Source organism: Manacus vitellinus, unplaced genomic scaffold, assembly GCF_001715985.3.
Source record: "Manacus vitellinus isolate BGI_N305 unplaced genomic scaffold, ASM171598v3 scaffold_45_pilon, whole genome shotgun sequence".
In the NCBI taxonomy this organism is placed as follows: Eukaryota; Metazoa; Chordata; class Aves; order Passeriformes; family Pipridae; genus Manacus; species Manacus vitellinus.
The window spans coordinates 3,122,276-3,145,033 of NW_021940571.1; the positions used below are offsets into that span (position 1 = coordinate 3,122,276).

The 22,758-nt window shown below is 40.9% G+C and overlaps 1 protein-coding gene across 2 annotated transcripts in view; it reads right to left on the reverse strand.

Annotated features, from left to right (window-relative positions):
- The window catches only part of BCHE (butyrylcholinesterase), a 50,783-nt gene that overhangs the window by 12,667 nt on the left and 15,358 nt on the right, over nt 1-22,758 (reverse strand). Inside the window, exons 1-2 of one of the 2 annotated variants that reach the window (XM_018079250.1) lie at nt 18,523-18,655; nt 13,881-15,402 (exon numbers count right to left, since the gene is read on the reverse strand). In XM_018079250.1, coding sequence (XP_017934739.1) covers nt 13,881-15,397 — 1,517 coding nt within the window. In that variant the 5' untranslated portion in view covers nt 15,398-15,402; nt 18,523-18,655. Of the gene's footprint in view, nt 1-13,880; nt 15,403-18,522; nt 18,656-22,758 lie in introns of those variants that run through there. The other variant, XM_008930034.2, reaches the window with a different exon arrangement.

Below are 22,758 nucleotides of genomic sequence, written 5' to 3' on the forward strand. Positions count from 1 at the left end.
TTTGTTTGTTTTTGTTTGGTTGGGTTTTTTATTTGTTTGTTTTTCCCCCCACACAGTCTGGAAGAAAACATTCTGTTTCTTTCCCTTCTATTCCCCATGGAGAGAAGGACCCTCCTAACTAGCAGCAATGCTGATGAGGAGCACCAGGCTGTGCTGAGGGCTGGGAGGTGTTTTTGGCATTAGTCAGGCAAACTTATCCAGATGTATCACATCATTTCTAAAGGCTGTGATGTATAAAATTTATACCTGTGTTCATCTTCCCAATGCAACACAACAACTGCCAGATGAATATCAATTTTGGGTGGTGGCGTGGTCCCCACAGGGCACACGTTTGTGTTGGGCTTTGCTTGGATAGCACAACTGGGAGCTTAACAGATAATTCCAACCCAGTCCTATTAAAAAGAAGAGCAGGTTTTACTGTTAACTACTGGTTGAGTCTTCTCAAACCCTCAAACAGTTAGTCTTTTTACTGGGTTCTTCATACCAGGCTGTTGGTTTCAGCTGACTCACTGATAAGTAGACACCAGAGAGGGCTGTGAGGTTGAAGGCTCAAAGTCCTTAACCTGAGGAGCTGTCCTACCTCCTGCAACAAAGAAAATGAACATTCCCTGGAAACTTTCCTAAAAAAAGTTAGCCAGGGAAAGGATGAAGAAATATCTGTAAAAAAAAAAAACACCCAAACTATTAACTGTAAAACATCCCCAGAAGCTCCAGTTCCTGCATAAAATCTCCATTCAGAGACTGAGGGCTGTATAAATCTGGAAAGCTCTCTCTGTGTGAATATGCAGATTGCACCTGATGCAATATCACCATCAATTGGGTCAATATATCCATGGTTCAGTATAATCAACTTATTCTTAGCTTTTTTTTTAAATTCAGATAGTTATCCAGGACCTTTTCCCAAGCCAGTCAGCTCATCTTCTGCCACCCATCAAAATGACTCGATGGGTCTCCCTGGATAAAATCTTTGCATTCTGCCAAAATATTTTACATTAAATTGTACACTTTGAGGCTGTTTGCTATTAAAAAATGCAAAAGCAAAAAGAAAAAAAAGATGACAAGGGCACTTTTCTGTTCATTATCCAAAGTTTATGAGTGGTCCATTTGGAATAACAAGCAAGGGGGAGTTATATTGGTTTTAATGTCACTGCTGCTACCAGTTGGTGCTCTTTATACATGATACTGCATAAAAAGTTAACTTGCTAGTTTTAATTTAATTGAGGGGCCCTTCAGAGTACTCCTTAATATCAGCTAATCATGAAACATCTTTTTTTATTGAACTGATGGACCCTCTGTACAAATGTACTGCCACACTTCATATTTTATTTTATAAAACTCTCTTAAGGCCTTTATCTTCTTAGACTGATGGGACAGACAGCAGCAATCTAATCTATCAACTGAAATTATTATTATAATTATAATTATTATAAAATAATAACAATAACAATATTACTACTAATAATAGCAATAATAGCAACAATAACGACTAGACTTTAAAAACTATCACACTGGAAGGTAACAACTCAGATAAGGGTATTGTCAGCATGTGCAATACTGGGTGATTGGAAAGTGCCCATGATTATCTGTTTCATAAACTAAATTTCCTTGGAGCCTTTGGCATCAGTGTTCCCAAGGCCTCTGTGCCTGTGGCACTATGAAGAACTGTGGAACTTGGAAAGAAAATCAAAAAAAAAAAGGTCATATTTAAAATAAATTGATTTTTTTAGAAGTGAATTGTGAGAATATAGTAACCAGTTTCTGAAAATCTAAGTAATTAAACCCTTCTCATTTACTTGTTCCTTAACAAGGTGTAAAAATCCTAATTTTGTGACATCAAATCCCACAGTAGTGAATGGAAGGACTCCTATGGTGAGCACTACAAGTCTGGGAGAGGTGGAGATTTGAATCCTTCAAACTACATTTATTAAGCAGCCGGTTCTGGGAAGTTCATTAAATCCTGTTGTGCTCAGCTCTCACTCCCAGCTCCCACACACGAGTCCATAATCCAGTGACTATAAAGTGCCCCTGAGCCACAGCAAAAGGAAACTGCTTTGCAAGTTATATCGAAGGTAAATATTATTCCTTCTGCTGATCCTTGAGGAAACCTGTAGGATCCAGCTGGCACAGCCTTCAGCTGACAGAAACCACAGAAGGACCTTTGCAGCCAGGCTTTCTTACACCTTCACCGGCTAAATAAAGCTCAGGATATTCCTTCCAGATTCCAGCTGGATGACAACAGATGAGTGTTTAAATGTCTTAAACTATAAATTATCATGCTATGTGCTGTTACAGCCAATATCAGTTTCAGGAAATGAAGCAACAAGCTGTTGCTTCTTTGTTTTGGTCTTATTGTGTTCTGCTCAAAAGAGAAGAACCCATCAAGTTGAAATGATTCTTGATTGTGCTTGGTACTTATTCATGAATCCCTGGTGTATATATATAAGATGGGTCTTAAGGTATTGGCCATAAATAATGCAGTTTTTGAGAAATTCAGATCCAGGATGTTCTGCCTGCAGCAGGGTATGCCTGTTATGCATTTAGGGTTCCTCAAATCCCTGGCTCCTGCACTGGAGCCTGCTCTGCCATCAGGAGGAATAATGAGCTGGGTCAGTTGAGCCAGAGCTAACAAGCCCTTTAGACCCTGCCTGGGTATTTGTGACCTCCTGGTCCCACCCTGGCACTCCTGCACACAGGGATCCTCTGCTGGGAAAGTATTCCAGCAAAGTTTGGGGCTCTTCCAGGAAGCTCTGCCCCAAACTCCACACAGAGGGCATGATCAGATGTGATTTTATCATACCAGGTCTGGAACTGCCCCACTGTTCCGAGAGTCACTGCCACAGTGATGATTTCACACCTTCTCCAGGACTCCAGGTTCTGGTGTGAATATTCACATTTCACATTTACATCACTTTTGAATAGACATGAGAGAGGCAACACCACAGCTTAGTCCCTCTTTATTCTGAAGGAACACTTCTGCCTTTTTTTTTTAAAATGTTCCTGTAAAGTGCTTTGTAAGATCCTCGTGTCCTTTGGTATGGGATCAATTTTAGCTTTAAAGGGCCACTTTTCAAAGCTGTTATTTCTTAACACTCTTGGCTGCAGCAAGAAATCAAATGCAACTGTAGTTTTTAGTCTTAGCTTGTAGAGGTTGGAGAGGGCTGTTTGGAAATGGAAGAAAGTCCTGAACCCTATTGAGACTTTGAAGGAGGAAGTAACTTCCAAAGAAGGTAAGTAAAGGAATAAATAGAGAGGAAGGTACATGACACTTGTCCTTTTAGTCATCCTCTGAGACTGGTTTATCTCCTCTATCACATCTTTTCTTTCTCAGGACCTGGGAAAAAAGCTTATACAGTATCTTAACCAGAATTACTCCCTTGAACAAACCGAAAGAGTGGGTGTGAAGGGAGAGAAAAATGGTTTTATTGCTATGGAAGTATTAATACTGTGTTTTAAATTCCCAGTGCCTTTGGTAAAATCTGTCAGCCCAGTTGGTTGTGAGAGAGAGTGGATACTGTGCTCATGTGTGTATGATTGCTGGTTCCATCCCTTCCTTCCTCTCCCATTAATAAAGTTCATCCCAGGCACCCAGGAATTGTTAGATAAATGTGTTCAATGCTCTCCTTATCTCCAGAGCTCCAATTTTCAGTACAGACTGTGCAGTTGATACTACAGTAGGATATGATGTTTGAGATTTGTTTTCAATTGTAATTGCCCTAATCATGATTTTCTTTTCCAGGCAGATGCTCCACACAGCCCTGCACCCAACAAAATCGTGTGGATTCAGCGTGTCCTGATGGATTTCTTCATAGTGGCATTTTCCTTTTTATTTTCCACTACTGCCACTGCTTTATTTCTCTGAGTGGGAGGAAGTGCATGAGTCACAAACTTTCACTACCATGTAATCCAGGCCAAATTGAGCAGTCCTATAAAGGAAACTATTGGGCATCTTTACTGCTTCATCAGAATCAGAACTGCTGAAACTTCATGTTGGAAGATGTAAACAAGAACATAGAATGTTCACAACCTCCTCCAAAGATATTTAAAAATAATAATAATAAAAATGATTAAGTTATTTTCTTATCTGTTATAAATTCATTGTAGGTTTGACATTTACAAATAGAAGTTGCATGTAATTTTCCTTGATAAACACATTCAAATTCTGTCCCAGCATTGTAACATCATCTGAGCCTGATTTGAACTATACCAAGAGGGAGGTACGAACATTTGGACTGAGAGTTATAAAAGACATGCCCTCAAGAAGAAAAGGGGGGGGATATCTGAACCTCTTCAAAGTTCTCTTTCAGAATTGAAGGGGGTTTAGTGGAAATTATGGTGTGCAACCATTTCACAACCAGGAAAGAACAACTGTTAAACCTCCAAGCATTTCCAGTTGTACAGAAAATTCACTTGGACGCTACTCACTGAGAACACCATGAGTGAGATGGGTGAGGTATTTAAAACTTCATTAGTTAAAATTAAAAAATCATAGTATTTGAACAGCCATTCCAGTAGGAAAAGGATCCCTCTGGTATAAATTTGAGGCAGCAACCTTTAGAGTTTGTACTGCATAAAATGAGGAAGTTGTTTAATATTCCCTCAAGGAAAGGTAAAGAACACAGATGGGGATCAGAGATGTCTGGAAAAACAGAGGATGGAAGCTTTTAATTTTACATAGAATCATGTAAAATTTGGTGGAAAAGCCTGATTTCTACTAAAGCAGCTTCTAGATTTGTGGGGACAGAACTTCACAAACCCTGTGACTAAATTTCCAACTGCATTTACCCAGAAGTGCCTTCTCTTGCTGCTGAATGAAAAAAAAAATAAACACCATATTGAGCTACCTTCAAAAAATATGGTGTTGGGTAACCTCTGCTGCTCCTCATTTCCTCCCTTCTCCCCTTTGCCACTTCCCTGAAATAAGCCAATCTCTTGCTTTGGGGAGTAAATTAAAATGTCTACTGAAAGGTTTCCATTCTTCTCATGAATTTTCTCAGCAGGACTTCAGATTAGTGTTCCAGAACCACCTGGAAAAATGGGGTTTGCAGACCTTTCCAACTGCAATTTCTGTCGTCTGATGATGAAACAAGGACTAAGCTGCAGAAAAGCAGCATGGAAGAAGAGTGGCCCTAAAAAGAGGATTAACTGTGAGTGAACATTAATTAGAATTTCACAGTGGCTTCTGTAGTTGTGTATTTAGGTGTCTGTAAAAGTTATGATATAGGGGAAGCAATCCTAATCCTAAATTGTCTCTGAAGGGTGTTGCTTTTATTAGTGAACCTGCCTTACACATAACTCAGAGTAAGTTCACGTGTATCCTTCCTTCATTTCTCTCTTCACAGATTTCTTCACCCACTGAAATGCTTAAAAGGCTTTCAGATATTTTCTTCTTTCATATATCAATCTCTTTTTGCTCTTTCCCTCTTCTTTGTGTATTTCTTGGTCACTGACCTCTTACATCAGTCAGCATTTCCCTCTCTTGCCTTCCCATTTTCCTTCCTCACATGCTTTTCATCCAACACTAAATTATTTCCATTCAGGCTTCTTAATTCCACTTCCAAATTTGAGTAGCAATGACACTATGGTTTTATTTCAACTCTTGAAACATTTGTTTCTCTTTGCTCCTCTCCTTTCCCTGGAAAATATCCACGTAGCCTCTTTGCCAGGTCCTTGGGACAGCAGGGAACCGTGTCCACTGTGGGCTGTTCTACCCATCTCTGTTGTGAGAACAGGTGGAGCCACACCCAAGATACAGAGTCACAGAATCACAGAATCACTTAGGTTGGCAAAGACCTCTGAGATCTTCCAGTCCAGCTGCTAATCCAGCACTGCCAAGGCCAGCACTGACCCGTGGTCTGAGTGCCACATCTGCACGGTCCCTCTAGGGATGGGCACTCCTCCTGTCCCTTGTTCCCTGGGAGCAGAGCCTGACCCTCCCCAGCTCCCCCCTCCTGTCAGGGAGTTGCAGAGCCAGAAGGTCCCCCCTGAGCCTCCTTTTCTCCAGGCTGAGCCCCCCCAGCTCCCTCAGCTGCTCCAGCCCCTTCCCCAGCTCCATTCCCTTATCTGGACACACTCCAGCCCCTCAGATTTCCCTCTCTTCTTTTACAGGGCCAGCTAAAGGCAGCACAGCTCTGCAAAAACCCACCTCAAAGAGATCCACTCCTTCTCTTGGACCCTGTGTGGGGGTTTGTGTGTCTCTGCCTCGGCTGCAGACCCAGGGAGTTCACCTTGCTCCCTCCCAGGACTGTGAATCATCACTGATGGTTTGGATCCCTCAGCCTTTGACAGTTGAATTAAAGTTTCCCCTTCTCCACCAAGCATTGCCAGTCCTCTCTTCAAGGCAAACCTCTGCATTATGGTTTTAGGTTTTTAGTTTTATGTCTCGCTCAATTACTCCTACAATATTTGGACATTTCCTTAATAGATGTTCTCATCTCCTGTTTGAAAATAATAGTTTGACTCATCTGTTGTAGGGAATAAAATCTGTGTGGACCAAATTGCATTTACTGCACAAGACATCCTCTTGTAATTGCAATATTTGTAATAGCATTAAACCAATCTAAACAACTTTATATCCCAGGCCTATTTTGAAAAGAGGACTGAACCAAATACTCCTGTTTTCAATTCTGAAATTTGATGACAGCTTGACAGCTTGTCAGCTTGTAGCCAGAAAGAGAGAGATGCCTGCCAAAGCAGGGCTCTAGTTACTGATTTTTTCCATGATGCACTTTTTCCAAATAGTTTGCTAAAAAGGTGTTTCCATTACTGCTTCTGAATGTAACAATATATATGGACCCCGCAAAGATGATGAGTCACTTTTAAGAACCTAAAACTGAAGGTGGAGAAATAGAAATAAAGTTTCTTAAAATTTGACCTTGTTTTACTGGTGTTTTTTTGTTTGTTTTTTTTTTGTTCATTACTGTGATTTCCACAATTTTTTTTCATGGTTCAGAAATTACTCACATTAATGGGAGTCTATGGGAGAATAAACGTGCCCTTTTGGGCCAAAATGAAAGCTTTGGTTTTCCTTAACTTGGGAAAGGAAGACTTTCCATATAGTCATTTTTACTTTCAGAAACTCTTCTCATGATTTGTGTTTTTTTACCTCACATCCAGAAATCTTTTGTTCAGGATTCTTGAGCTTATCAGGGAAAATCACTAGTTAAGATGAAAAATGACTTTTTCTAGATGAATGTGAGATGTCAGGAGCATCAGCCTCAGGAAAAGTCTCCTCTTGGTGCCCCTGAGTTCTGGCTCTGGTGTGTTTGAAGACCCTGTGAGGATCAAAGTGGCTCCAACCCAACCACCTTCCTCTCTCCATGTGGCTCCCTGGAAGAAATAGAGCCCACAATAAATTTCTGACCTTCAAGTGGCTTAGTGGTACATAAAACTTCCTACTTCCTGAAGTATAAGAAAATTAAAAGTGGTTGGAGTTTTTTATTTTTACTTTTTGCCACTATATTCAGTCCTTGCCATATAGAGTATATAGGTCCCCAGTTCAACTGCTGTCTGGACTCTATATGAGGCTGTTGGTTTTGTTCTCACTGGTCTGAAACTACTCTCTATAAACAGGTTGTGATAAGTTGGTAACAAAAGCACTGAAATTTATTATATGTCTACCAGAGGAACATCAGGGAAAGGCAATAATAACCAGACAAAGTGCTTCAGAGCTTTAGTGGGACAATCAAAGCCTCACAAATTCCCCTAAAACATAGCAGGAAATATTTCAAAGGCTTCACTTTATAGAAAAAAGCTGCAAAGATTTGTTTCAGCAGTTGTTAAACTGGCAGCCAGACAAGTTTTGCCCGTTTCCTTTTATCCAAAACATTTTTCACAAAGCCTTAAAAAATATTATCTTTGTGTGTTCCGCTGCACCCTTATTTGAGTTCTCATCCCATCTAGTTTGTCTGTCTCATGACTAAAGAACACAGTTACCAAAATAAATGAAGAAAGTAACGGGAAAAGCATAACCTGGTGCCCACTGATTTGGGGGCCATCTAGTTTTTCATGTTAAATAAAACTTCTCCTTCCTAGAGGTGGCAGAGAATTCTGCTGCTTTCTGATTGATAGTAGCTGTTAGTGTCACTTTACTTTTGAAAGCTTTCTGAAGAATAACAGAAGTGTAGCAAAGAATTGAACTTTAAAAGTGTTTAAAAAGAGAAATTGAAATTTTTTTTCACCACAGGTGGAGCTTAGAATAAAGTGTGCTGGAAAGAACTCAGGAGAAGGCCACTGAAAACTGACATTATTGTTAAAATGAATGGTATTTACACATGAACATGATCATTCTGAGCCTGATCCATGTGACATCACACTGTGGTTTCCTGCTGAATCCAATTTGACCACATCTCTGTCCAGTTTGATGATATGTGGTATTTTATCAAATGATTTTAAGGCTAACAATTGATATTCAACTGCCAATGTTCTTAAATACAAGAATAAGCTGAGGAGACCCTGGGTCAAGGTAAAGGGAGGAATTTAAACTCCCAGTGTAAATCAAATGCATTGATTTTGGAATCTGTTCTTTCTTATAACCCAAATATTTTATTATGCTTGATTTATTCAGACAGCAGGAGTAATAAGTCTCTTTCTTCCCTTGCCGGTAGAACAGAGATTTTTTTCAGGGTATGATGAAAATGTTGTTCTTTCAAGGATCAAATACATGCAAAAAAAAAAGTATTTTATGAAATTACATTAACTGCACGAGGAAAAATGGGGATACGTGGTCAACCCTACTTGATACCAAAAGTTCAGCCATGAAAAATTATAATATAATGAAATAACAGAAATTTTCAAGTGATAGAAAGCTTTTGCTTCCAGTCCCAGGAAATCATGGGCAGTTTATTAGTAGTTTAATTTCTCTGCACCTTCATGGACATCAGTATCCACCTCCAGACTGACCTCACACTGCTCAGCCAGCTCATCCCTGCCTGTGGACTCTCTCCCTCCTTCCAAGATCCCAAGGGATAACATGTGCCCCTGATTCCTTAGATCTACTTTGGAAGTAAATTATGGGCATATTGGATATTTCTGAGGGAAGAGACACTGGGAGTGTTTAACTGGGGGGTGAATCCCCCACACTGCCACTCTGCTTGGCCACAGCTCCAGAGTGGGGGCTCCCCTGTGTCCTGTGCTCTGTCCAGAGCATCAGGGGCAGCATTAGCTGGCAATAATCCAAAGGGCTGATCCTGAACATTGCTGCCAGGAATCCCATGGGCCTCCCAGTCTGTCCTTTCACCACAATACTCCATGTTCAGACCCAAAAGGTCATTGGCTTTTCTTTTTTTCATTCTTCTCAAATTATGTGATGTGATAAATCTATGATGCAATGAATAATATAGTGTGATAGAATAGTATATAATATAATACTTCATACTACATTATACTGCAACATACTATAATATAATACTAGATGATGTGATAATTGGGATTGTTCAGCCTGGAGAAGAGAAGCTTTGGGGTGACCTAATTGCAGCCTTCCAGCACCTGAAGGGGGACTTCAAGAAACATGGAGAGAGACTATTTATAAGAGCCTGGAGTGACAAGACAAGGAGGAATGGCTCTAACCTGACTTAGAGTAAGTTTAGATTGGACATGAGGAAGAAATCCTTCCCTGTGAGGGTGGGGAGGCCCTGGCACAGGTTGCCCAGAGAAGCTGTGGATGTCCCAACCCTGGAAGTGTCCAAGGCCAGTGGGAGGAACCTGGGCTAGTGGAAGGGGTTCCTGCCCATGGGAGGGGTTTGGAACAAGATGATCTTTAAGGTCCTTTCCAATTCAACCATTCTACAACTATGCTATAAAAAATAACCTTATTTCTCTGGGTAAATCCTGCAGACAATCAGGTAGTAATGGCTTCCCCAGCTCCAAGGGATTCCCAGGCTGAGGAATCCTGTTGTGGATAATAGATCTGCAGGGACTCTCGTTGCTGAAAAGCAAAGGCTGATTGTCAAAGAAGACCATCTCAACAGGATCTTCACAGGTGTTACAGACGGTGTAAATATATGACAGATTCCTAAAAGTGACACTATTCCCAGGGGTCCCGAAGAGGGATATTGGAGTATAACAACAGCACCTAACTTCAGATATTTGCTCCTGTCTCCTACTGAATCATCTGCATCTGCCATTCCCTATTCATATTCACAAATAAAAATTCTTGATGCCTGTAATTTTCCAGGAAAAGTGGTCACTTATCACTGATATTTATTTTTAGCAAGGATGTGAAATAAGCAGTGCCTGGAGATTTGGAAAATTGCATCTGCTGCTGATAGGGGTGGGGGTGGACTGGGAAAGCCTTGGGCTGGCTGACAGTCTCCTTTTAGTTACTGAGAAAGGCAGAAATCGAGAATTTCACATATACTCTTGGGATGCTTTGAAGGAATCGCTTCTCCTTTTCTCCCTAACAACTTTGCTTTTGTTCTTACATGACTTTGGGCATTTCTCAGGAGTTTTCTTGCTTTTACCCTTCAGATTCTCTCCCCCATCCCACTGTGGGGGGAGTGGGTGAGCAGTTTTCTGGGGTTTAGGTGCTGCCTGGGGTTCAACAATGACAGAAGCAGAAAATACTCCTAAAGGGCATATTTTTAACTTTTTCTATCACCAATTTCATTCCTCACATGAGAATAAAAAAGAAAGACCACCAAGGTCAAAATTTGGGCTTGAAGACTCCTCTGAGAAACAGCTCTGCCACCTCTCAGTCCCTCCCAGTCAGAAAACACCAGGATAAATATGATTTCTCCCAGTTTTGTTGACTCTACCACATCTCCTTCCCTCTGCAGGCTCCTCTTCCCTCCCTTGTGCTTTTGTACTTCTGCACATTAGAATATTAGGTCAAACGCCCTCACTAAAAATGTGCTGTACAATATTTCTCATTTTCATCTTTTCTGCTTGATTTTCTCCTCATCTGCTGGAGACATCAATGGTAATTTTCCCCTCAGAGGTTTGCCCTTTGATCATGCCAGAGTTTCCTATAAACATTATATCAAAGCAGGGCTTCCCCAGTTCTTTATAAATGTTTACCATGTGCTCAAATACGCCAGAAAAACAAGGGTCACTTATTAATCTTGGAATTATCAGCAATTTTTATTACTTCCCCACCCATTGTACACTATGAATAATGTGTAACAGAGCCTGAGGTGTCTGTGCTCTGCTCAGGGAGTAAAGTGTCATAGTGTGGGTTAATCCTCACCTTTTACTGTTACAAAAATTGCACAATTTTATTGTTTATCCAAATAGTGATGCTTTTGATACTTGTGTGGAAGCAAAGAGAGGGATTATTTTGCTGTTTGCTGTGGAAACCACTTGAAATTCAATCTGTAGGGTAATCTAATTATAGTGTGAATGATAATCAGACTAGATGACAGGACTGTCTTCTACAAACTTCAACCTGAATGTACCTTGTGTTGTCTATTTTTAGCAGGTTACAGTGACAGGGACAGTGCCCTCTGTTTGCACAACAGGTTATTGAGATTTTTATATGTGTATATATATATTCACATAAAAATTATGTAGATGAAAATTAAATATATATGTATAATCCAGGGTTAAAAAGCAGTTCACAGAACTGCAAATGTAGTTCTGCAAAATTTAGTATGGACCTGAATTCTCTTTTTAAGAAATACTTGTGTTTAATGGAAAGATCTGCTCTCTCTGATGTAGGATCCTGACCTCAAACTCCTGTAGGGCTGGAGTGTGTAATAAGGAGCCTTCACTCACTTTGCTCTCCACCAAGGACCTAAAGACACCAGTGTCAAAGTCATGTTGTCCCAGTGTGTCTTCACGATGCAGGAAGTGTCACCAGGCTTTTCCAGACCTCACTGTGCAAACTGCAGCCTGGCAATCTCTCACATGCATTTTTGGCATCGATAAATCAACTGCACAGCTCAGTTCCAGAGCCTGCAACCTGCTGAATGTTCCTCTCTGCACCACAGCCTTTCCCACCAAATTCCCATGGAGCGGTGTCAGCAGGCTCTGAGTGGAGAGGGAGGCAGGAAGAGCCCAGAGATTAAAGTTTAGATTAAACTTCACAATAATAAAACCTGTATTAAAACACTGTGCATTGATGAGTACTGTTGTTTTCTGAGTTTTAGTACACTAAAAGAAATATTACAAGCTCCAAACATATAAAGGGGATAGGAGTTGTTAAGGTAATTAATATTCCTACAAACCAAAGTAATCAATCAATCAATCAATCAACCACATCTTGGATAACACGAAACCCAAGGCAACCCTTGGATGAGTAAGCAGGGACTATCAGGTTGAACCAGAAGGGATAGATGACACCTTTAATTACAACATCTTGGGGACAACAGTGTTTAATTCCAACAAGGAAAGTTCCAACAAGGTGTTGATGAATCACAGGTTTAAAGGTGGAGAGTTATTATTTAAGGAATTGGAAAAAAAAACACATTATAGTGAAAGGCTTAAGAGTACAACCTGGTTTATTTAGCAAAAAAAAATTAAAAAGTATTAAGGGTTATTAAGGATTATTTGAATAGACCCTTAATAAAGATATTTATCTCTGTATGGAAAAAATCATAAAATAAAGCTTAAAAATTGTCAAACAAAACATAGTGTTTGGAAAACTAGAAGTAGAATAGGCAAATTCAGACTAGAGACAAAACTTATTTTTATAACTCTAACCCTTTTAAATGTAATTAAACTGTAGAACAACCTACCAATGTTTGTTCTGGGTTTTTAGTCACTGGAAATGTGTAAGTCCTACCTGTGTTTTGAGTTATGTACAAGGCTGTATGGACTAAATGAGCACAGTGGTGTCCCCTGGTTTCTAATCTACTAAGAAAATTAATTAGATCCTGTTACAATGCTGATTTCAGCCTTTAAAAATCTATATATAAATCCAAGGAATGGTTCGCCTTAGAAACAGAATTAATGCACAATTTTGAAATTCAAGTTAAATAAACACTTTGTAGTGTGAATTAAGTGTTTGGTTGTGAGTTCTAAAAGGCATCTAGTTTTATATATATGATTTTCTCAGGAGAGAGCACAAACCAAGCTTCTGGAACACAAGATCCCTCCCCATCTCATCAGGTTTGCAGCCTTGAGACTAATCACACATAACTGCAGCATTGGATGGTTTTCTTATTGCTCTGAAATGTTTTTATTTCCCACTGAGTATTGCACTGAGAGCCCAAAACTCTGCTGAGCAGAGCAGGGGCTGCCTCACTTCTCCTGGACACCAGTAGAAGGCACCTAATGAGGGGTTGTATTTAATCCATCTCGAACATCCAAATGAAATATTCTGATTTGCTTCTTGTCCAGGCTTGGACAAGATGAGTCAATTGGAAATTTTGCTTACAGATGAGTCGAATGGAAGTAGGGAGTGATTTGTCATCAGGATCAGTGAGGCCCAGGCTCATCCTCACAGCACACATGGGAAGAGAGGCTTTCTGGGAAGTATGTCCTGAAATCCCAATCTCTTCATCATGTGTACATAACACACCTCTATATTAGAAACTTGCATGTTCTGATCAAATTACTTCTTCAAGGAAATTGGGTTTTTTGCTCCTACTTCTGCTCTTACTTCTGCTCCTACTTCTTTATTTCCCAGAGTCTGAAATATTTTGTTTCTAGCACTTGAAACCATTACCTTCCTTTGTAACCACTGCTGCTATGGTAAAAGAAATGTTTTGTACTTGCTTTTATGGGTGGATAAACATTGTTTTCTTAAGCTTATCCAATACCGTGAGCAGCACATCAACAGTTTATTTTATTAAGACAGTGTTTTTAGCAGAACTAAAATAGGAATTTTGAATAACTGAACAATAAATCTCTTCTCATCATTCCAGGCAGCACCAAAACCGTTAAGCTTTTTCCACTGGTGAAACAACAAGCAAAAATCAAACCAATTTCCACAGTAAACTTACCCAGTTTTGGCAAAAGTTGCCCAGTCTCTCATCATGGAGCGGCTCAAGATTTCCTCAGCTTTGGTGTAATTCACCTTTCTCTCCAGGGGCAACCCAAACACAAACTCAATCTCGTAGCCGTGCATCACTCCCATCCACTCAGGCCAGGGCAGCTTGGAGGATCGATGTTCAAAGAAGTAAAAGAACACGTTGTTTCCCAGCTGGGCGAATTTTGTGCAGAATTCCATGACAGGACAGATTATGTTGTAGTCCCCGACGGCGTCGTCCGCGGCATCACAGTAGTGCTCTGGCTTGTGCTCGTTTTCCCAATCCGTGTACTGAAAGATTATGGACTCTATTGCAAGTTTGCTCACTCCTGGGAAGGCCAGAGTTAAGGCTGTCTCAAACTGGGTTTTATTGACCAAGCCATCGCTATCCTTGCTGAAGCCAGGGACTCCGTATGCTAGAAATCCTGACCCTTCATCTTTGTTAACACCCACTAAGATCTGTGTTTGTTTGAAAAGGCCTTTCTCAATCAATTTTTCTGGCATGTCTAAGAGAAAATTGCCATCCACCGTTGGACAAAAATATACTTGCAGAAAAGAGCCACCTGGAACAGCAAAAATTTCATTCTCCAGTATTTCCTTCGGGTCCTTGTCTTGGAGGCAGAGAATTAGCTCTGTCTCGTTGCTGGTGGGACACCGGAGCTGTTTAGCTAAAGCCACTGTTCTGTTTCTGGCTTCAGATGCTGTGATTGCAGCCCAAGGGGCATTGGCAGATCCACTCTGCATGATGGCTCTGGTGAATAAAGGATGGCTTTTGGGGGAAAGGAGGTGGTAGTTGACAGAAGCCGAGCCAGCGCTCTCCCCAAATATCGTCACGCTTTTTGGGTTGCCTCCAAAGGCTGCTATGTTCTCCTGCACCCACTGAAGGGCCAACCTTTGATCAAACAAACCTGCATTTCCAGGAGCTTCCTGGTTTCCTGGCAAAGCCAAAAATCCTAATGCAGCGACCCTGTAGTTCATGGAAACCATGACAACTCTTTCTACCCTGGCCAGAAACTTTCCATCGTAGACCGGCAGGGCAGTGGAGCCAGACTCGAAGCCACCGCCGTAAATCCACACCATGACACTTGCATTCTTGGGCTTGGGAGAAGGAACCCACACGTTAAGGTACAAGCAGTCTTCACTCAGGTTAGTTTTTGGGTTCCACATCTCTGATCCAGCAAACCCCGGGTAAGCTGTATCTATATGCTGGTAACAGGAGTTGGCGTGTTTTGTGGCGTCCCAAACATCCGACCACTTCTCCCGAGGTTCTGGCTTTTGAAACCTCAGTCTGCCCACGGGTGGCTGTCCATAAGGTATTCCAAGGAAGGCTGTCACAGTTCCCCCCAGGACCTGCAGGTTTGTCCCTCTGACTCTGCCTTTCTTGGTTGTAACAATGTTGTCTTCAGGCACCACCTTCCTGATGAACATGTACAGGAGAAGAAACCACATCAGAAACCTGGTAGAGAGACTTGGACCATTTGCCCAAATCATGATGCCTGAAACACACGAAAAAGAAATTCAGAATTAGCGTTGCAATATGTTACTACCAGAGCCAAAATGAGCTATTAATTAAGGGTGTAGGCCATCCCAGGGGCTTTAAAAATAAGATGGTGCTGCTGCACAAAGCTCAGAAGTATTTAACCATAAATTCTCATTTGTCCGTTTTGTTGCAAAGACTGTGTTTGGTATTTTGTATTTAGTCAGTACTTCAGAAAAATTCTCTTGCTAAAAAGCACAGAACTGAACGAGCCAGACCAGTAAAGTCATATAAACAGGCTCTGATTACTCCAGTTAGCAGGTCAAGACTTAAATGAGTCATGTCTTTCAAGATCTTGTTTCTCTAGAGGAGTTCAAGCAAGTTTACAACCATCAGAGTCCTACAAAGTAGTAGTCAAACTTCTGCTACTTAGAATGAACATTAAAATACTAAAACATCAAGGACCTTTGAATACATGTAGATGATGCCTAAAAATTTACATACTGTCCACTCATTGGTTCCTGAGAACCTTTCCAATCTATAATTAGTATTATCTAAAAACTGGGGGAATAAAAGCTGATTATATACCAAATATAAGTACTAATAGTCTGATTTACCCCAACCTCCTCAAATGCTATAAAACCATAGTACTGTCCTCTTGAAAGAGAAAATTCAGACAAAGACTATTTGCATAAATCCATTTCTGTGGTTTACATATCTGAAAATGCTCAACAAAGCTCCCTTCTATGATGTAGTACATCATGTACTCTGTCCTGCCCCTTTAAACAGGGCACTCTTTGTTAATGAGGAGAATTTGTGTCCTTAAAAGGAATGAGGCCAATTTGTATGGAAAATACAGCTGTGGCCTAATTTGAGCTCCTCCTGATTGTTAGCCTGTTCCTGGAAAGAAAATGCAGAGGGTGGGGGGGGGGGGGAAAGGGAATATTTTGTGCAAAGAGGTTCCTAACTTTGAGACAGCACCAAAGGAGCAGGGGGGAATCTTCAAGGATATTTTTATCATTCATCAAAACAGATAGAAAATAGATACATTTTAGAAAGCAGGAACATGTTGTTTTATCTTGTTGCTGTGTTAAAAAAAATAGATAAGGTGGTGAATGGGGACAACAGAGTTGGTGTCACATTCCACCTTCAGCTTGACTTGCAGAAATCTGCAAGTGACCCCTGTTTGCTCAATTTTAGAGATGTGAGTTGTCAACTCATGTGGTCCAGCAATTCCCAAGGAGCTTGGGTGAGCAAGACTCCCTCTGGCACAGACAGGAGGCTCACTCACATCAGTTAGTGGTATTTAGCTCCTCTCCCTTTGTGGCCTTTGAGAATCATAGAATATTCTGAGTTGAAAGAGACCCACAAGGATCATCCAGTCCAACCCCTGGCCCTGCACAGACACTCCAACAAACCCACCCTGTCCCTTGAGCTCTGGCAGCCTTGGGGCTGTGCCCACTGCCCTGGGGAGCCTGTTCAGTGCCCAACCACCTTCCAAAGGGAAGAACCTTTTCCTGAAATCCAGCCCAAACCCCCACAAGGACCAAAGCAAAAGCCTGTATTTACAGTTACCCTAGTTTGCTAAAACACTCAAGCCTAAATCCTGCTGTCTTTGAGAGAATTTGGCATAACTTAACCAGTCTGCTGAATATTTCCAGCCTGCCAAACCGACACGGACTCCACTCTCACTTGGGATCACTTTTTAACACGGTGTGTTTAATTTTGAAATTTTCTCAAGAAGATTTAAGAGATGCCACGGAAGGAGAGGAGAGAAAAATAACCTGATTTGCTCAGTAAATCTGCTCTTAAAACTTCACTGGTTTTGAGCATCCCAGGGCTCATCTCAGCCCCTCTGCGAAACCAGACCCAAACTCTTCCCCCAAGGTCCTGAAAACCCACCAGAGCTGGGAGAAGGATGATGGAGAAGGGATGGAGAAGGGATGAAAGCATCCAAGGCAATGGGGTGACTGGGAGGAATGTTAATATTAGGGATCTAGTTGGGTATTTGAGCACCCAATACCACTGTGAGATGGGAGAAGTTACTTCTATACATTCATTGCTTCACTGACACTGTCACTTCACTGAACATGTGAAGAAAGATCAGGGTCAAACCACAACAACAAGCTGGAAATAATAAGATATTTCAAATATTGTCGATATGAAGAGAAAATAAGACTAAGAAAAGCAAGAGCCTTTAAAGTTTCTAAAGCTTTTACTATCTCAATAGTAATTAAAATTAATTCCCCCATGCACTTTCCTGTTAGTTAAAAAGGAATGGGGGTGGGAGGAAAACACTGTAGCATTGCAAGATATGAAACCGAAGAAGTTTTAAACAAGAATATTAGAAAGAAAAAAAATAATAACAAAAAAATCAGTTGGGTACTTTTTAAATTAGCTCTGCAAATTTCAAAGAAAAAGTTAGAAACAGATCAAGCTTGAAAAACACAGAAGTTTCGTACTAGTGAATGAAAGGACTTGTTTCCAGCTACTCTGCCAATATTAACAGAAGCAGTGACAGGGGATTATTATTACACCTCGACTGCATGGCAAATATTACATTTAATAAGGTTTTTAATGCTGCTTTAAACCAAACTCAGCAGTGTAAAGCACACTGAGCAAAACAAACATGACTTGATTATTACTATGAGAGTAAAAGGGTCAGAAATTGCTTTAGCTCATCAACATTAACCCAGCATAGTTATATCCTACAATGTATTTGCATATTTTAAAAAGCTGCTGCTGGAGTAGTTTCCTCCAGCAAAAGTTAAACAGACTCTACTTTTGCATTCTTATTCAGCAAGGGAACACTGTTTATTTCAATGACTGTTTCCTCCCCTTGCAAACCCTGACCCAGCCAAAAAATCTATACACAGGGCTATAAAATCACTATTTAAATAGGAAAGATGGTTGAATTAATAAGTGATTTCTAGCTCAGCTTAATTTACTTAGCCCAGGATCCCTTGAATAATCCCGAGGTTGGATACACACGCCGCATTCCCGGAGCAGAGGGAGTTTTCCCAGGAGAGCAACAAATGGGCAGAGCAGAACGTTTTAAAAGATCCCAATCCCCATACAAATCAAGCTGAACTGTAAATTTTCCTGGTAGACAGAGACATGGAAAGAGAGAATCACTTACCCCACTTCTATTACAAGAGCTACAAAAGTTTTTAGGAGTCGGGATCTTTGGGTACCTCAGGGAAATGCAGTTGTGCAGCTGCTGCTTTAAGCCCGTAAATTGGCCAGTGCTGACATTATAATCAAGTGTTTCTGACATAAAGCTCGCGAGAGTTGGCAGCAGCAACTTGATCTGCAGGCAGGCACTGCTTCCCACCCGGCATCTGCTCCCGGGATAACGGGATCACTGTGGGAATGCCATGGAGGGACACCCGCGCTGGGCACATCCAGGCAGGAGCTTCCAGGGGGCTGGGGGGACTCAGGGATGTGTCCTTCGCATGGGGCAGCTGGTTTAGGAGCTGGAAAGATAAATAGAATTGCAAATATAATAAATCCTGCCCGTCTTTGCTTAGAGCTCTCTCCCACCTGGGCTTTTTTTGCCCAAGATCAGCACCTTTTTTACCCACCACAAACTTTGCACTGTAACATGAGTGGTTATTTTTGGTTTTAAGCAACTGTGGCAGATAAAACAGGAGTGTCCTCTGCCCAGGCATGTCACAGCTGGCAAAGCATCAGGTGTGTCACTTAACTCGCTGCCATCAGGGCTGTGGCAGAGCTCTGCGTGGTCCTCTGCTGATGGTGGGGTTAAAAATGGGACCCAGACAGTGTCACATGCTGATTTCTGTCTTCTTGGGCTCCCAACAGGAAATCACCCACGGTGCTTAGGACACCTGATACCCTCATTTTACTCCAGCCTCCTAAACGCTGCTCCCACCAGAATTCCACGCTGCAGGTACAAAGCCAGGCTGAACAACAGGTCAGGTCCTACAACATGGGGAGGGTCTTTAAAATGCAAATATTTTGGGGCACAAATGAATAGAGAAGAGGGGTGGAGAAGAGAAATAAATTATGTACACCCTCCCTACAAACTGTCTTGTCAAACCCACATCCCTGAGCCACCCCATGAAACTAGAAGGTGACTCCTTGGTGGTGGGACTGTTGCCCCCCAGGAGCATTTGCCCTCAACTTCTGCTCTGAAAAAAAAGCAACTTTTCCACATTTTAATTTTTTTTTTTCTATGAAGCACCTTTACTTCCCCCTGTACAGCCAAATACAATTACTTTCCCTGTTTAATAATCAAACTACAGCTCTGTTTCAATTACACAAAAGCAATATTTGACAATGCAGAGAAGAGGAATAAAGCAGAAATAAAAAGTTAAGTGTGAAGTTTATAGACCTTAATATGGAGAGCACAAGTGGTTTTTTTTTTTTTTAAAGCTAGAATGGGAAATGGTGTTTTAACAGAGGAAAGTTTAAGAAATCATGATAATTTCATTTCTCCGGGTAATTCTGGAGTCTCCCTTTAGGTGTATTGCATGGACAAGCTCACTGGAGAGAGCATGTCCCAGTCTAAACCTAAACCACCATGGCAAGGGGTTGGAACTGGAGGATCTTTAAGGTCCCTTCCGACCCAGGATTTTCAAGGATTCTATGATTCTGTGATAAATCCCTAAGCTTTCAACATGGGAGCGTCCATGTTGAGTTTCAACATGGGAGTTACCAGTTGGGAATTTGGAATTCTTAGCCAAGATTGTTGTGTCAGCAATGCAAATAGAAATATTTAGTGACAAAATAAGATTAATTCAGAATTAACTCGAGTGACAACTCTTGCTGATTAAAACTTTTCAAGTGCAGTTTCCTGCAGGAAACACCAAATCATGCTCTTCAAATTAAGGCAATTTCAGTGTTCTCTGATGTGCATTCACTGCCTTTCTCTGATGCCTCTTTACCCCCTTTGGAGACGTGGCCAGCTGACACACATTTCTTTCATTTCCATGACATCAGAGGAATGAATCACAAGCCCTAAATCTTGTCAGAGGCCACTTTTAAATAAGGTATTTCAGATGCTTGTGACTGCCCATTGCATTCTCAAACCTCTTTGCCTTGAGCGGCAGAGAAACCGCAGGACACTCAAACACTAAAAATGCAGTTTCTGGCTTTATCTATTTTCCAGCATTGTCTGCCTTTCCCTACATCTGCCATCAGGGCTGTGCCTTCCCCTCTCCTCACCCCTGTCTGCTCCTCTTTACAGTGCCCAGGGCACCCAAACACCCCCTGCTCTCAGGCAGAACCCTCAGTAAATGCAAAATGTGGAGCCTTTGTGACAAGGTGACCCTGGGATAAGTGAATTGACTGTCTCAGGCTGTTTCTGAGGCAGCAGAAAACACTGAATTCAGCCTTGGGGTTACCTGGGTGTCCTCAGGGAAGAGTGGTTGGGCTGTTAGACATCTCAACTATTATCCTCCAGTCTAATGTTAGACTATTATGCTGCACTTTTAAAGAAAACTAGACCCTCTTCTATAATTTTTTCCCTTTAATTAAAAAATTAACATATAAATTAAAGTTTCACTACTGTGTGCTGCGCAAGGAAACACTTCTTTTAGTTATTGCTGAGCTTACTAAAAATACCTGGGCGAAAATTAGAGCTTAAATACATTTAATGCCTTTTGTAATTCTGTGTAGAATCGTTGTTTTCTCAGTTCTCCTTTGGGAGCTTGAAAGGAAAGGAGGTATAAACCAGTGCATGGAATACTATATGTGTGTGTATATATATTTATATATATGTGTGTGTGTGTTGTATATATACATACACATATATATTTATTCTGTTACTTTGAAATATCTCCATCCATCTATCTAATGAGGTTTTATGAGGTTATATGATTTCTTTCGTTTAAGGTTCTTAAAGTTCACTACAAACTATAAAATTGTCTTTTCCTTATTTCATGTGTGTATGTGAAAGCAGTGTCACACTGTCATAGGAATTTTGATACAAGAGATGTCTGTCCAGGTGTCTTAAGAAGTGAAAGCCAAGGTCAGCTCCAAGGAAGGTTGATATTTATCAGGCTAAGAAGTTTAGAGAATTATAGTTATTATATATAAATACATAAACATACATGGAAATACATAATCAATATATAAAATATATTTTTGCTGTTATTTAATTAATTATTTAGGTGCCTTTCAGGACATTATTTAAGCATATTCAGATTTTTTTGAAATTATTAATATCTTAAGTCACGCACATTCCATGTTATCATAGGATCATAGCCCTCTGAGCTTTCAAGATCTACCTGCACACAAAGAGCCCCATTCACCAGAGCTGGTCCTGCCCTTCCAAGCCACCTACAGTTCTGGAAGAGCACCTGGGCTCCTGTGAGGATAACTGGGCTGAAAAGCTTTGAAAATGTCCCTTCAAAATAAAGGATGTCACATACCAAGTGTGGGCACGTCCAGGGAAATATTTACATGCTCATACTATGTAAAAGTAGGAAATATTCTTATTTTTTAATTGTTGGGAGGGTAATCAAAAGGCAAATTATAGCTAAACTCTGGGTAATGTCCCTTTTGTGAAGATGTGGGGAGGTTGTTTTAAACTCCAGCTCTAAAATCCCTCGGGAGGGTTCAGCTCTCTCTGATCCCTGGCTGAATTTTCACGCTGAGCATCTGTGTGACCTTGGCTGAGACCTCTGAGAAAACCACCACGTTGGGAGAAAAAAAAAGCTGTGAGGAAAAACAAGTAAACTCGAGCTGCACAAGATGCAAAAGGTGAAATTGCAGACAGGGGTAAGATTGCTGAGAAGGGGACACTTAACAGCTCAAGGACTCGCAGGGAAAAAACATCAAAGCTGCAAGCTGTGAAATTTTCAGGTAAAAAATAAAAACACAGAAGAGGGAGCTCAGCGGCAGCAAAGAACTACTGATGTTCAGCTTTGGGGCTTGCAGCCATGATATTCTACTGTGAATATTAGGAAATAAATCACTGCCTTTTGTTTTGAGTTTGCAGAGCATCTTTTCATGCCCAAATCCAGTGACCACACTGGATAAAGGGTTACACCTCTCAACTCTTTCCTTATTTCTTTTGAAAATATGTTTGGTATGAGACTGATTGCTCTTACTGCCCACACACCTCTGTATATCCATGGATGTAAACCAGGGACACCCTAAATAAACCTGGAGAGAGTTGAGGTGTTGCTGCAGGTGATTGTAGCTGATGGTCAGATCCGTCCTAACTTCTGCTGTTATTCTGATTATTCCAAGAAGCCTTACCACAGAGTGCCTTCCAGGATGAGCAGAAGTTCCCAACAATGGATCTGAAGGGTAATTTGATAATATTAGGAAAGGTGTCTTAGATACACACCAGGAAAATAGATACCAATTTATTAAGCATACAGGAGACACTAACACTCATATAAGC